The 16,530-nt window shown below is 33.0% G+C and overlaps 1 protein-coding gene across 2 annotated transcripts in view; it reads left to right on the plus strand.

Annotated features, from left to right (window-relative positions):
• The window catches only part of RUNDC3B (RUN domain containing 3B), a 66,114-nt gene extending 52,874 nt beyond the window's left edge, over positions 1-13,240 (plus strand). For both annotated transcript variants that reach the window (XM_058181997.1, XM_058181996.1), the window contains 3 exons: positions 4,344-4,490; positions 9,542-9,663; positions 11,930-13,240. In XM_058181997.1, coding sequence (XP_058037980.1) covers positions 4,344-4,490; positions 9,542-9,663; positions 11,930-12,075 — 415 coding nt within the window. In that variant the 3' untranslated portion in view covers positions 12,076-13,240. The remainder of the gene's footprint in view (positions 1-4,343; positions 4,491-9,541; positions 9,664-11,929) is intronic.
• The last annotated feature ends 3,290 nt before the right edge of the window (positions 13,241-16,530 follow it).

Below are 16,530 nucleotides of genomic sequence, written 5' to 3' on the forward strand. Positions count from 1 at the left end.
CTTCGCTCGCAGAAGCACGAAGCCGTAAGCACCAGCCTGAAGATGACGACTAGGTTATTAATTTTTCATACTAGATTTTCACTATTTCACTATATTTCACTATAGTGAAACATTTTCATTAGATACTGTGGACTGATACTATTTTCACTGTAGCAATAATAGCCTACCTTATGCACTAAAATAGTGTATTAATGGGAAAGAAGTTCTAGGTATTTTATTTCTTGTTAGTAATTTTTTTTACATTAGTTGAGCATAAATTATTTAAGATTTAAAGTTATCATCATTAGATTTGGATTTTATTGTCATAGTAGATTTGTAAACTCATATAATCTCATTTAATTCTGAATCCAATCATAACTGTCTCTATCTCTTTATCACGTGATCACATCCATACTTCATTTTAAAAAATTCCAGCACAAGGGACATTAGAATAGATTTAAATTTGCAGTAATGATGAATATCTGTAGCTTGGCTGTAGAAGGAGGGTGAAGGTTTGCTGTCCGAACTTGTGGATTGGTTTCCAAACATTTGTTACCAGGCTAGGTAATATCTTCAGTGGAGTTTAGGGGATGTCAATGTCAGTGTTCTTCTATTTATGTTACAGGTGTGGGTGTGTCAAGTGAAGCTTCTTCAACTCTGACTGGATGGTGGGGAATGGAAATATTTATATTCCATATAGACAGCTGGTCATTTGCATTCTTTTAAAGAGTTGTGGCATCTACTTGGAGGTTTCTCTTTGTCCTCAGGGTCACCTGAGTAATGCAAATGTGTGTGGAGCCTTTTTGGAACTGAAAGGACTGTGTTGTGGGGCTGTATTTTCTGCAACTTTGGGACAACCATGACCTAGATGACTGAGAATCTCTATAGCTATGCACTTTGAGATGAACTCCCTCAAATGGTATAGGCGTATGAATGGATTTCCAGAAAAAAATGCAGACTATTAGAGCCATTTGCAGTTCAGTTTGAGATAGAGACAACACAGACTCATCCCCAACAGCCTGAGCCTGTGTTCAGCGGTGAAGGGACACAGGGCAGAAAAGGACATTGCCTTACACAATGTAAGCCGCCCTGAATCTTCGGAGAAGGGCGGGATATAAATGTAAACAACAACAACAACAAAAAGATCTTGCAGAAAATACAGCTCTACAACACAGGCCTTTCAGCAATTACAAGAAGGCTCCACACTCATTTGCACACTTAGGTGACAAATGTGTGTGTGTGTGTAATGTATATCTCTTAAGTAGAGTTTCTCCTTCCTCTCCATGACAACACTTGTGTGGGGAAGATTAGACTGAGATTGAATGGGTGACTCCAAAAGACTCATTGAGTTGCTATGACTGAGAATGGATTCTCCCTATTTTTTGCCCATCCTTCAACACTACATTATAGTGGATCCTGATAAATATTGCTTAAACTTGGTCTGTACTTGTTTGTTATAGAAAAAATATAAGTACAAAATGCTGTTTATGTAATAAATGATAATTATCAAATTTGAACAAATAAGCTATAATTGAATTGCAGTTGCATATTCTAATTGAAATTCTAAAGGCAAACTGATGATGTCCCAAACACATGCTTAAACACACTTCTGGCAAAATAAGCATACACCTCATAATTTTTAAAAACTAAACACCCATCATATATGTACCTCAAATACACACAAAAAAGCAATCTGGGTAGTATGCAGACACTCTTTCAGGATTTTGATTTCTTTCAGGAAAAAGCTCCAAAAATGCAGCTGTTGACCACTGGTACCTTACCTAACATATTTTTGTGATATAATCTTGGAAATGGCCACAGCCCACAAAAATTAAACTGAGGGTTAGCTTAACAATAATGGTTTGCACATCACTACAGCACAGCAACTTTAAATTGTCCAAAGTTTCCTTTTATTAAATTCTGAGAAAGGTTGACTGATTGACTAATTTTAAATTCTGCTTTGTACTTGAATAAACTTTTAAAGGTGATTTGGAACAAAAGTAAAAAATTTAAAAGAACAAAATCAGCATTGGCTAATAATGAAACCATCATGAAAATTTTTATCTTTTATGACTTTTCTAAATATTGGGAGAGAGGGGAGGAATTGGGCCTCTCTAGGAAGAGCATTTCATAAGCTGGCAGTTACATAAAAGGACTCTTCTCTTATGCAGACACATTTTGGTAACAGTGGGCATCTTCAAAATGGTCTTTTCTACAGATCTAAGTCATTGGACAGATTTAGAAAAAGAGAGGTGATTTCTCAGAGACCAAGCCATAAATTGTTGAGAGGTTTACAAATCAGCACCAGCATCTTAATTGGGCCAGTAGGCAGCTGGCAACCAGTGTAGACCTTTTGGTGCAAGCATCGAAGTATCTTTCTACTGGATAGCAGTCTACTTGCACCATTTTATACTATTTGTAATCTGTGATCTTTCATGAAGTCTGGATGCCTATTCTACATAGAACATTGTAAGAACACCTGTACATGAAATTACAATTTCATAAGATAATATAAATTGTAATTATAATTATAAATTATAATAACATTTTCAAATGTATTAGGCAGAAAGAAAATGAGGGACATAATTTATCTGAATTTATTTAAGGAGCTAATAGTTTATATAACTTTAAAAGTAAAAAGTATGAAATATTTTGAAATTGGGAATTGCTCACTTGAAACAGCATACAAACAAAATGCTAAAAGCTCTTTTAGATGCAAAAGTTCTTCAGTGTATTGATTTGCATATTTTCCCCAGAAATAGAAATTGGTCCTTTGAATGTTTCAAGAGATTGAAAACTATTTCAGTCATTACTTGAGAGAAAAATAATTTGGTTTCTGGTAACATAGATAAAAAATAGTGATTTAGATGTAACTGATATTTAATGAGGCCATCATAATATATGAAGTTGATCTGGAACATTTATTTACATCCAAAACTAACTGGATTTTTTTTACACTTGTTGCACTTCTCCCTCTTCCTTTTATTGGGAAGATAGTCCCAGAGTGACAGCCTGGCAAATAACCATGATCAGCAGAAAGATTGCGTATCAGTAACTTGAATTCTACTATTGTTATCTCCTCCATAAATCCGCAAACTCAGATTTTCTCAGCATGCTGTGTTTGTGTTAGTTTGCTTGCTTTAGGGACTTTCTAACACTATCTACTAACATGAAATTAGAAGACAGCTAACACACCACATGGGCTCACATCCATGACATTTGAAATTTCAACAGATCTGAGTCGTCAAGGTGGTGATCACAACTCATTCCATAGAGAGGGATATGTGAAGGAGATTATCCAATAGGAGAATTCATAGTACGGTACTGGTAAGTAATAAAGCTGTGGTTGTACTATTAGTTATAAACATTCTAAATCTTTCCCAAGTGACAGCCTTTATTGAGACTCATGCTGAGGTTTGATATTTCTGACTAAAAGTGACAGTCATGAGATTGGGAAAAATTATTTGTACTTTAGGGTGATTTCTTGCTATTTTAGATTATGTGATATATAGCTCAGTGTATTTTTAATAGAAAGGAAAGTATGATGTTTACATCCATAGAATGTAAACATCCATTTACATCCATAGAAATGAAAGTCTTTATATATGTATGTATGTATATAATGCATATACACATAAAACTCCCAAAATATTTAAACTTTTTTTTCAAATTTGTAAGAATAACATTGCACAATGTGATGTAGCCTATTTGTTTAGGTGAAAAGTATATTGTTATTTTTAAAAGAAAATGCTAGGGTAGCAAACAATGTTACTTCTGCCATAATTACCCATATAGAAACCCTGTACGTCTTAATTTTGCTGCAGCAACTTATTTATATGAAGCAGCATTTAAATCCTGCAATTCTCCTCCCCTCCCCATTTGAAATAAATATGAATAGGTACTTCATTACTTCACATCAGCTATTGAAGTTGTTTTGAACATTCTGTTCTTGATTCAAAAATAATTCTTAAGGTTTTTTGGGGGGGGGGGTAGAGAGAAACAGACAGGGCTCTACTATAAATTAGCACTTAGATTAGCAATCTTAGTTCATTTAGCATCAACTAAATGGTAGTTCATTTAGCATCAACTGTGATAAACTATGTAAGCAGTTTTAATTTATTGTGTTTATTTCCATATTTGTAATTGACTGATCATCTGTTCTTGTAAAATACAAGAAAAACATCCCATACTGTAGTGTCATGTGAATTCAGATTTGTTCTTCAAGAGTCAAATTTTGATTGAGAAATCTCTTGAGAGAAAATGCTTTAGTATGCAAGCAGGAAAACATTTCAAGAACAGCCTATATTCTTCCTTTATTTTAAGATATTACTTTTAATGGCATGAAATTCACTATGTGTTCACAGAACTGTGCTAAAGAATAATGATTTAAGATCAAGACAAGATTTAACTACCCATCTCACCAATCAGTGGCCTTCCCCAGGAGCTCTGGATGTTAATGCTGTTGCCTTGGATACGCTGCTTTATGGAAAGCAAAATAAGCAATGGGATGAGTAAGTTGATATATTTGTGCAGTGCTCCTAAAATCCCAGAAATCTCATTCACCTTCATCCACACGCATATCTCATCCATCAGAATTTTAGATCTCAGCTGACAACCAAAAGCTGCTAAATGCCTAATTATTAAAACAGTGCAGAAATACTTGTGATAAATATTTCATTACTTTAAAACACATTTAGAGTTCTGTAATACAAATAGTTTATATAGTATCCAATATACAATTTTTACACTGTTGTGTGTGCACAAAGTGATTTACTATTAATGTAAACCATTTCCTGTGTAAGGTTGTTTTTATTAATTTTGCTTGTCCATGCAAATTGTTCAGAAAATTTATTATCTGCTACATTAGATAGATGGGAAGCAAAATTAACATTCCAATTATTTTGACATTGCATAATTTTTGAGAGCACTGCATGTGACAATGGCTGTCCTTGAGAAATATATCAAACCTGTGCGAGAATAATGGAAGGCTTGGAAGTTGTTCGGATACTGCCTATCTTGTGTTTTTTCTTATTTTAATCTTTTTCCTTTTCCAAGCTTGCCTTTACTAACCATAATTAGAAACATACTGAATCAAATATAATGCTTATAGAATTATAGAAAGATTGCCCAACTCATAAGAAAGATTTCAATACTTTGTTCAGCATTAAGGCTTTGGCAAACTAAATTTTACATCAGCTTTGCATTGTTTTTCCTTTCAAAATTTAAAAACTGCATGTTAGGCCAATTTGACAAAGTGGTGAGGTATAATTAAGCATATTGTAGTATATTGTGCATCAGAGAATACTGGTATTTGATTAATTGAGCAATAGTTCAACTTTGGAACTAATATTTATAGTATGCTAAAATCTTCAATTAGGGTTTCTAAAATTGTTGGAACAAAAATTATTTGGATATATATATATATATATATATATATATATATATATATATATATATATATATATATTTGTTTTCTGAGGTTTTCGCAGGTGTTTGTATGTAGGTCTTTAGTTATTCGGGTTTTCTCCCGCGTAAAATTGGAAGTGTCTTGGCAACGTTTCGACGAAGTAGACAAAATTGAGTTAGAAAATCAAGGAGTATATGAAATCCCATGCACCGCCTGCCCCACCACGTACATTGGACAAACCAACAGAAGAATAAGTGCACGCATTGAAGAACACAAGAACTCAGTCAAAAAAGAGGAACGAACTTCTTCCCTGGTCCAACACCTTAAAGCCACAGGACACGATATTGACTTTAAAAAGATCAGAACTATCGCCAAAACTGAACACTTTAACAACAGAATAATCAGAGAAGCCATCGAGGTAGAAAAACGCCCACACAGCATGAACAAACAAGATGATACCTCCCGCCTACCAGCCATTTGGAAATCCGCCCTTATTGACAAATGAGTCCCTAACACGAGGAATGACACCAGACCCACACTCACGAGGTCCACACAGGATGTCACCACCACACATCCACCCAGAAAGCAGACCCAAACCCACACTGATCATGAAGCATGACCAAGGACCAGAAGCCAGACTGCAGCTGCAACATTAGCCATTTCAAACCCCTCCAAACCATACATGCAGCAGGCTGACACCCACTATGAAGATGTAGCACGACCACGAACACGAAGCCAAACAACAGCAATGCAACTCACCAGCTCAAATCCCCCTGCAACTCAGACTAATCTGAGCACAACCAAGCCCCCACCCAAACAGGACACACCCCCAGCCAATCAGAGCACAAAAAAAACCCCCATCCAATCAGAGCACAGCCAAGCTCCCACCCAATCAGTTCAAACCCCCACTAGCAGTTAAAAAGGAAGAAACAGCTGCAATCACACATTGCTCCCAGAAGCACGAAGCTGAAGCCTGAAGATGACGAATGAGATTTCGTCGAAACGTCGCCAAGACACTTCCAATTTTACATGGGAGAAAACCCGAATAACCAAAGACCTACATACAAACACCCGCGAAAACCTCAGAAAACACACACACATACACACACACACACACACACACATAGGGTACACTGCAGTAATTAAGATCATTTAAACATGCTTACAGGAGTATTGCTTTTTAATTTTGGGTACAAATTCCCATTAGGGTATTATTGACTGTTTAACATGAGATTGTTTATTATTAATGCATATGCTATCAAGAGGAGTATTTTATTTTAGGTAACAAAAAGTGTACCAAAACTGTAGTAGTATACACACTTATTCTATCTCAACCATAGTTTAGAGTTTGTTCTCCATGAGTTCTTTGGAACAAATATAGATTTCCTCATCAATAAATTGCAGTTCAGCCATTACTGCTTATCGTATTTTGCTGGATGATATGAAAGTGTGGACACATAATTTTTTTAAGACACACATTTAAAGATAGTTTTAAATAATATTAACAACCTATTTATGCATATATATTCTGGGAGATTCTCAACATTTTTTGAAACTTAGGAATTCTATTTTGATTTCGTTAGTATGCAAGAAAGAGAAACCCTTATTCATAAGGCCCAAAGCCTATCTATATCAGTTTCTTGAATTGAAATGTTGAAGATTACATTCATCCAGAAAATCTCAAAAAAGGACATTTAGGTGGCAGTTCACCTTTTATTTTACTTGTCACAATTTATAATTATTTTGGAAATAATAAATAATATATAACTATTCATAATTAATAATCATTGATAGATCTATCCTCCATTAATGTGTCTAATTTTATTTAAATAATTTAGATTAGTCTTTTGGTAGCTCTGAATTTTATAGACAGCCATATGTTGATAATGTATAAGAAGTTCATTTGTTTTTGTCAGATTTCTAGAATTCCATTTAATTATTAACCCTCTACTTATGCCAACATAGTTCCAGAGTTTATATTGGTCATGAATGGATGTTATAATAATTAGGGCTAGTATTACAATAAGATATTTGATAGCTTAGTTATATTTTATCTCATATTTAAGCCTTGGTTTCCAAGAAAAATAATTTACAACTGTGTAACTTACAACTATGTTTAATGTAATATTTTGTAAGAAACATATATTTTTTGTTGTGAAAGGAGTTGAGCTGATAATCTTTGCTTTTGCAACATGGCATGTGCTTGCTTTTTGTGAGAGGCAAGAACCAGACAGACAACAAGGAAAGACGTAGTAGTGCCAGTAGGTTCCAATTGGCATGCTTAAAATAATATATGATTGGTAAGGTAGTGATAGTTTAGCTGTGCTTATTATTTTCTATTCATTTCATATATTAAATATTAATTACTCTTAGAACTATGAATGGGAAAAAGACTTGGAATAGAGTGAGATATTGGTTTGGGTAACCTTTTGTTCAGATAGTGCCTTTTGTATCTTAGTGACATACAGGTTGAAAAAATTGGATCTGATTATGTTTATATAGACCTTATAGTTAACCTTAACCTTATAGTTAAGGTTTAAGTTTTCATTTTTGGTCAAGTAATGTTTTTAAAATGCATACATCCTTTAGCAAAGACTGTGACTGTTTTTTTAAAAAAATATTGCTTACACTAAAGAAAAAAACAACCAGAACAAAAATAAATGGAGAAAATATTTTTCTGAATACTTATGATAAAATACATTAAAGTTATTAAAGAACAAATCAAACAAATCAAACTTTGACCACATAAAGAAATGTAGATCAAATTGTCTACATGTCAATACCAAACAAGCTGATAGTAGAAAAGGAATATGTTTCATCAGTCCAGGCTTTCAAATAAGGATTGAATGTATTTTCATTAATTTCTAGCTACAATTCATGCTTGATAAATCATGAGTCCTTCATATGTTGAATTCCAAATATATAACAGTAGTTCAATATTACATCAGTATCTTTGTATCTCATTTATCTTCCCAATATGCTTTTAAGATATCTATTAATATTAAACCAAAAAGGGACCATTATGGAGCAAGCCCAAACATATATGCTAATGACCCTTCCACAATTTTACACATTTAACATATTGAAAGTAACATTCAACCCTTAACATCTTGTTATGAATTTAATATATTTGAAAGAGGATCTTTCATTGGATTAACCGTATTTTAAATGCATATTTAATGTTGATTAATAAATTAGTACTTTATTTTTAAGGACAAAATTTCAACCAATTAGCATAATCTACTTTCAGTTTTTTGTTTGTGTGAATGCATACATATACACATATGTATATGTATGTATAAGGAACGTATAGATCTAGACTCATCAGCATTATCCAATTATAACTGTAGAAATTCAATGCAGGAAAGACAAATGATACAAAAGGGCATAAATAATAATACGCTAGTTGTATCCTGCTTGTATGATGGGGGATTTTTCAATGTGACACATGTATGCTTCTATGGTATTACAATTCATTTTAGCTAGGTATAGCATTGATAATATAACTCTTATGAGTAATTATTTTTTTAAGTTTTATGTGCCTTTGGTAACATTGCTTATCTCTGCAAGATACAATGAAATATTAATAACCCAGTTTTTATTGAAACTTTATGAAAGTATTATTAGAAAAAGTATTCCTTTCTTTAAGTCAAAGTATCTAGATATTTTTGATAAATACTAAGACTTATTAGCAACTGGAAAAATTGTATAAGTCTCTAGCTAGTTATATACAAACATATACATATATACATACATACATACATATACATATATACATACATACATATATATATATATATATATAAATTTTCAAGTGATAAAATAAGCCAACACTAGTAACAAATGTATTATACTACCATTAAAATAATACAAATTGCAGAATCAAACACAAGCAAAAATTTTAAAGTATGAATTAAAAAAATGTTTATGGGCTGGATTCTGAGTAAATTAGTATAGTATTAATAGTCTTAACTCCTTTTCCAATTTTATGTACTATACTGTGTTACACATTTTGGGGCAAAGGCAGAGAATATAATTTAAAGGATGTATAGTTGTATGAAAAGATATACTGGAATTAGAAAATTGTGAAAAAATAGTTATTTTTCCTGCGTATCAGTTCAAAAGTAATGAAATGAATTGTCACTGATATTACAGAAAGAGTTATCACAGCCTGGACCAGCTCTCTGCTGATGTAAGCTTTTCTCAGACATCCCTGGATCCAGGTAATCCATCAGATGCAAATGGGAAGCAAGATGGACTAAATTTACTTAGTGAAGGTAAGGTGAACAATCCCAAATATCTCTGTAGACTAGGGGTCTCCAACCTTGGTCCCTTTAAGACTTGTGGACTTCAACTCCCAGAGTTCTGGGAGTTGAAGTCCACAAGTCTTAAAGGGACCAAGGTTAGAGGCCCCTGCTGTAGACTGTACAGTTGTTCTATGTGTAGCTTGAGAACTACAAAGCTGCAATTCAAAATAAATTCAGTTGAATGAATTTAGTATAAATAGCATAAATGTATGATTTGTAAAGGATAGGAAGCCTGGAGGAACATTCGCGATGGGTCGGAAACAACTTCGCAACTAACGACAAAAATGATTTGTAATCTGCTTACCTATATTTTTTCTGGTCTCTAATAAAGATTTGAGACTAAACCTGCCTGATTTTTTATGATATTATGTATGTATTGTTATGGAGTAATACTATTACATTTATTCAGACAGTATTTGGAACATGGAATCCTACTTTTTCTTACCTTTTGGAGAATAGGTATAATTATATAGTTTTCATAGATAATACAAATTTATGCAATATTTCTATCTATCTATTCCTTTTGCTATCTGTTCAGCTTTGATTTTGAGAGCAAATTACAATCCTTCAAACTCTGCCTGGTATTAATTATAGTGTGGGGTCTGAAATTAATATGACGCTGTCATAATGTTGAAAACATATTTTCATCAAAGAATAAATCTCCATCTTACGGTAAATTGTAGAATTGCAAGACAATTTGAATAACATAACAAAATAAAATAAACCTACATTTCAAAGTAAGTCTGATGTTTTAAATTGACTGGACTGAAACACTTTTGATACTGCTTTCTGTCTCAAGGAATAAAATAATTGTTAGCTCATCTTCAAAAATCATTGAGATTTTATTTTTTTTAGCCAGAAGAGCGCTCTGCCTCTGCCTGGTGGGATGGGGAAGTAACTTTTGAATAAAGCTGATGAGTCTTGTAAAGGATGTTGAGGCTAGAAGATCCCCAGCATTAAAAATAATTCTGTTTAACTTTTTAAGGTCTTTATTATATACTATTAAAGTATACTACTATACTTTAATAGTAGTAATATACTACTATAATAGTAATATACTACTATCATGACTATAACTTTTAACTGGGTGAAACAGTGTATTGTAAGGACAATAGTGCTTGAATCGTGGTGCTTCAAATGAGCTAATTTACAGAATGAGTTCAAAATCCAGGATCCATGACTTCTATGGGATTGAAATTGGCAAATTTGTGGCCTTCAGTATTGCTACCGTGCCCCTGCCCAGAGATTCAGTAGACTAGTCTGGAGATCAGGTAGACCAGGTCCTTCTTTAGCCACTGGAGATCAGGTAGACTGGTTCCACCCTAGCTCACCAGAGGCTGAATAGATTAATTCCACAATAGACTGCTGAAGGACAGTCAACTGCAGTCCAACCGGCAGGACTTAGACTTAGAATAACTTTATTGTCACTTCGAATGTACACTAATCGGCATACATTAAAATGAAATTTATTGCATGCAGTTCTCAAAGGGTCACCACCTACAATATATACTACATAAACATGACAAAAATAAATAAATAAATAAATAAGTACAAAAATATGCATATACCACTTTTATTATATTACACAGAGAAACAACACAGTCTAGTTCAGATGTATACATATACATGATAAGAAAAACAAATCTTGCAAGTTTACGAGGTGGATGGCATAGGGAACAAAGCTGTTACAGAATCTGGAAGTCCTCCTAGATATACTTTGAAACCTAGCAGAACTACCAGGAAGTTAAATGTCACTCCTGATCCCACTGTTTTATGCCCGTGGTGATTCTCTGTTCAGGGAAGGAAGTATCTCTAAAATGATGACCCAACGAGTTATGGGTTGTCTGGGGTAAATAAATATTTAACCTTTCTAAGCTTATTTGGATATAGCACAGTTGGTATTTCAACAAAAATGCTGATTTGAAAATATACAGGCTAAGATAGAAAAAGAATAAAATGTTGAAAAATATAGGCATAGCAATTTCTGGTATTTTAATATAATTTGCTTTTGATTCTTTCATGTTGCGTACAAGGGAAATTTCATGAGTGTCCCTGATCATCAGCACATATAATAGCAGCTTGAAAGAAGAATGTGAAATATACAATGGTAGTTTCTTTCTTGAAATAGCAGTGGTTTGGGTGGAAGATTTAGAAAAAGGAGAACAATTTAATCCTGCCTTGAACATCTTATAATGTGTTTATTACTACTATTAAGAGTTAAAACTTTCTTCAATAGGGAAAGAAGACACTCCTTCATTACTTGGCCTTTGTGGTTCTTTGACATCAGTTGCAAGTTACAAATCTCTCACCAGCTTGAAATCAAGCGAATGTCTTGCAAGTCCTACAACAGAGATAACAAGTCCTGGACTAACACCTTCTTGAACACGTCTAAACAGAAAGAAGCTTTTGTGTCTGCATTCAATTGGCATTCCTTAATTTATCATTAAGACTTATAAAATCTTATAAAATGTCAACTCAATTTTTTAAAAATGCTTTTATTTTTTGTTTCCATAAATCTAAAAAACTGTGTTTAATAACTGTCTTTGAAAACAAAGATACATATCAAGTCCATAACAATATTCATGTTTTCAACAAACAATTAAGATTAAAATCCAGTACAAAGGAAAATATTCTTAACCACTAGATTCAATCTGCAAAGAAAATGTTACAATTAATAGTGGTTCATTCTAAAACCTCTAAGAAAATATGACATTAGATTTTCATATAAATGTTTTAAGTATTTTGCAATTTTTTGATTCAGATCTATTTTTTGCTATTTATTCTGTAATAAAATTTTAAAATGAGGGCCAAATAGCTATGATAACAGTAAACTTTATTTAATTTTTGAAGCTTTGCAATTTAAACTTGGAAGTGCAATTCTATTTAGTAAGAGTTTATTTTCCAGCATTACTGGCAATGGTTGAGTATATTAATACAATTTTGTGTAAAACATTCATACTTACAGGGACCTCTGATTTTGAGGACTATGAGGAAATGCTTTATTGTGCCAAAGAAGTTCTGTACATTGTTTACTAGTGTGCTGCAACATGTGGGTATCTACAAGTGCAGAAATTTAATTGTCAGTGTGACTACTACTAATTTAAACAAATGATGTGCCTCTAGTAAGACTTTCTTTGAAAAACAAATGAGATAGGGAAGCACATGATTACTCAAAATCTTGTATTGGTAAGTTTACTGTGTTAAAGTATGTGGTGAGCTAAATTTTTAAATGAAATAGCTCCTGCTTTGTCAAATACTAGCTACCTGATAATTTAATGCATGTTATCTCTTGTGAAATTAATATCTTTTAAGAACATAATGAGAAATATAACGTAGACTAACATTAACAAGCTTGTATGTAAAATCCAGTATGGTCCAGTAAGTGGTTGATCTAGAACAGTTACGTTTTTATAATAGTTGATGACTGATTGGAATAGATGGGAAGAAAAATTTTAATGTATGTATGAAAAAAACAACTGAATCAATGCTTGTGCATGAAGAGACTGCCTTGAATTTGAAAACTTGCCAAGCTTTCAGAATGAAAAATTATGCAAATGTGTTGAGTTGTTGTATCGACATTGCAGATACATTAAACATTTTGTACCACTGCTACCTATAGTTGTACTATTTCTTGATGACTGGAATACTCCCAGATTACATTCAGTAGCACTAAGCAGTCAAAATCAACTGTAAAAACTGATTTCATTATCATTGGAACCTAATTATTCAAGACAACATGTTCCTTTCAAGTATGAGTGTATTTTATCAATAGTTACTATACAAATACAGGTAGTCCTTCACTTATGATCACAACCGAGCCCAAAATTTCTATTGCTAAGCAAGACAGTGCTGTAGACAAATGCTAGGAACAATGGTTATTCTAATACTGAAAACTTTTTATCTGGAAAAATCACACATGTATATTGCTGTACCTGAAAGTCAATCAGTGCTTCAAAACTGACAGCACAAAGAAAGATGTTGTTATATTTTCTTTTTTCCTTTGCAGTTTTCAATATTACTGAACATATATATTGGTGAGTCACAGTTTGGGATAAAATTGTCTTTAAAAGCTTCAACCATATTGTTATTATCTTTTAGGCACAGAATTATATAAGAGTAGCCATTCTGGATTAATTTTTCCATACATCACTTTAATGAGATCATTTATCAACATGTAATTGTTTTCTTCTAATCTATAGAATATTACCTGTTCTTTTCACTCTTGTTACTCTTGTATGACACATATAGCAAACAGGACTACATAAAGCAGTTCTGGCTATACCTTAGTACACAACATGTACTAGTTATTATTTAAAGTAATAACAATAACTCATTTATATCAATACACTGAATATATGGCTAAGATAGTTTCCCTGATTTTGATAAACAAGTCTACTGTAATTAGTTTTCAATATAAATTATCCTAATCCTTCATGAGAAGGGCTATGAACAAAAAGTAAAACGTTGCTCTACTGATATTTGATTCTACTAATTCAAAACAATATTTAAGTAATTTACAGTATTTATAAATCATTGTATATATTCAATTAATTTAGTAGAACTTGAAACTCTGTATTATTCCAAGAAGTACTGTATAAAGGTATAAAACATGAGGGTTGGATAGATATGTGTGAGGGCCTTGGTGCTCTCTGAGCTTGGTTGTTTTCTTGCAAATGTTTCCTTATCTGATTAAGTAACATCTTTAGTACTAGGAGTGGGGTTTGCTATCTGTTTATATACAAGTGGCTTGCCCTCCCACATACTGGTAGGAGGTTCTTTTTGGTGGTTCCTTCATCAGGTTGTTATTTACTGTTTGGTGTTGGTCTAGTGTCTGATTGTCTAGATAATCCATTAGTTGGTCTACCAGACAATCTCTGCTCGCTAGATTTTAAAACACCTAGCGGAGTGTTAACACCAAAATTAACACTAGATCAGTAACCAGCACTCACTCCAGATACCTAGTGATCTTCATGATTAGATGAAGACTCGAATCTAAATCTCTTTGGTTTCTGTAAAACACATTAAGCAACTCAAAAAACTGTCATATAAGAAACAATCTTCCCCATGTTCTCCCCTGAAGCGCCCAGTTTGGCTTTTGCTCTTCATCTGGGGAAGCCATTACAGGGATGGTGGGAGGAGAGTGGAGAGCAAGAGCGGTTACAGAGTGTTGCTTGGAAGGAGAGTTCCCCACCAATAAAACATTGAACATCAGGTGTTTATTCTCTTTCCTCCCATTTTTTAACTTGCACCATAGCTTCCGACACTGTTCTTGTTTTCAGAGTTCCTTGAAAGTGTGAAATTGTTTGGTCATTGAATAAATTCACATTTCTGCTTGTCAAAGCTGCCCAGATGGTATTTCTTTATCCTTTTGAACTTCTGCCCATTTTTCACACACTTTTTAATCAAGAAACTGGGGACATCTTCCCTTATCTCCTTACCTGAAGAAATCCTTTTAGCCATCTCTTATTGCTGCTTCTCTAATTCCTGGAGCTTCTAAGTGCTACTTCGTGATATTCTTCCCTTTTTTTTTTTTTTGGGAACAAGTTTTTATTGATTTTTTAATCCCCCCCCCTCTGTTCATACATGGTTTATGAACAGAGTATTGGCCATATCATGCCTTATACAATTCAATATGTTCAAATAAATTTTAGTTAGTTACAATTTTTGCCAAAATATTCTTTTTTTCATAATTTTTATTCATATCCTAATATTGCTCATTTCACTAAGTCACATCTTCTTTCGCCCTCAAGTTCTAATTTCTCCATTTTTAATAATAACAACAGAGTTGGAAGGGACCTTGGAGGCCTTCTAGTCCAACCCCCTACCTAGGCAGGAAACCCTACACCATCTCAGACAGATGGTTACTCAACATTTTCTTTTTTTTAACTGTTTCAATTTTTATCCTAATATATTCAAATATATTCGAGGTTGCCTTTCTTCCATTTCACCTTTTCCTTTTCACAGAAATCCTTTCTTATTATTATTCCTCTTCCTTCTTTCATCCTACCTACTTTCTTCTCTCCTCTCCTGTTCCTACTCTACTTCCTCTTCCTTTCTCCCCCTCCTCCCTCCTTCCCTATCTAACCTTCTCTTCTACTCTTATTTCCCCTACCTTTCCTCCTCTCTTTCCTTTCTTCTTTCTCTCTTCCCCCTTCTCCCTTTCCATCTCTCTCCTTCTTATCTCTCCATTGATGTATTTATTTTCATTTCAATATTTCTGGTGTCTAGGCAACCCCAATTTTCTCATTTATTTATTTATTTATTTATTTATTTATTTATTTATTTATTTATTTATTCAAATTTATATACCGCCCTATCTCCCGAAGGACTCAGGGCGGTTCACAGGCACATAAAACATGTATATACAATTAAAATAACTATTAAAAAACTTATTCTAATGCCAAATATTAAAAATATAAATATAAATCTTAAAACCAAATTTAAAACCCCTATAAATTTAAAATCTACGAATTTAAAATCTAAGCCAGTCCTGCACAGATAAATAAATGCGTCTTATATATTAAGTATATTTCTCAAACCTCCCCTCATATATTTTAGTTATTAACATTGTCTTCATCTTATTCCATTTGTATCTGACCATCAATTATTACAACCTGCCACCTCTTTATTTTCTTAAGAGTTTTTTGTTCCCAAATCAATAGTTATTATTCTCTTCCAATATTTTACATCATTTACTAACATTTCAATTTTGTTTCCTTTTACATCTCAATAACTATCATTTTCACTTATAAACCATACTATCTTTCACATTCCATCTGCTGGACTATTATTATTTTTTTAAAACAATGTATTTCTTCTTTTTAACCTTCTTAACAA

Source organism: Ahaetulla prasina, chromosome 4, assembly GCF_028640845.1.
Source record: "Ahaetulla prasina isolate Xishuangbanna chromosome 4, ASM2864084v1, whole genome shotgun sequence".
NCBI classification, from domain to species: domain Eukaryota; kingdom Metazoa; phylum Chordata; class Lepidosauria; order Squamata; family Colubridae; genus Ahaetulla; species Ahaetulla prasina.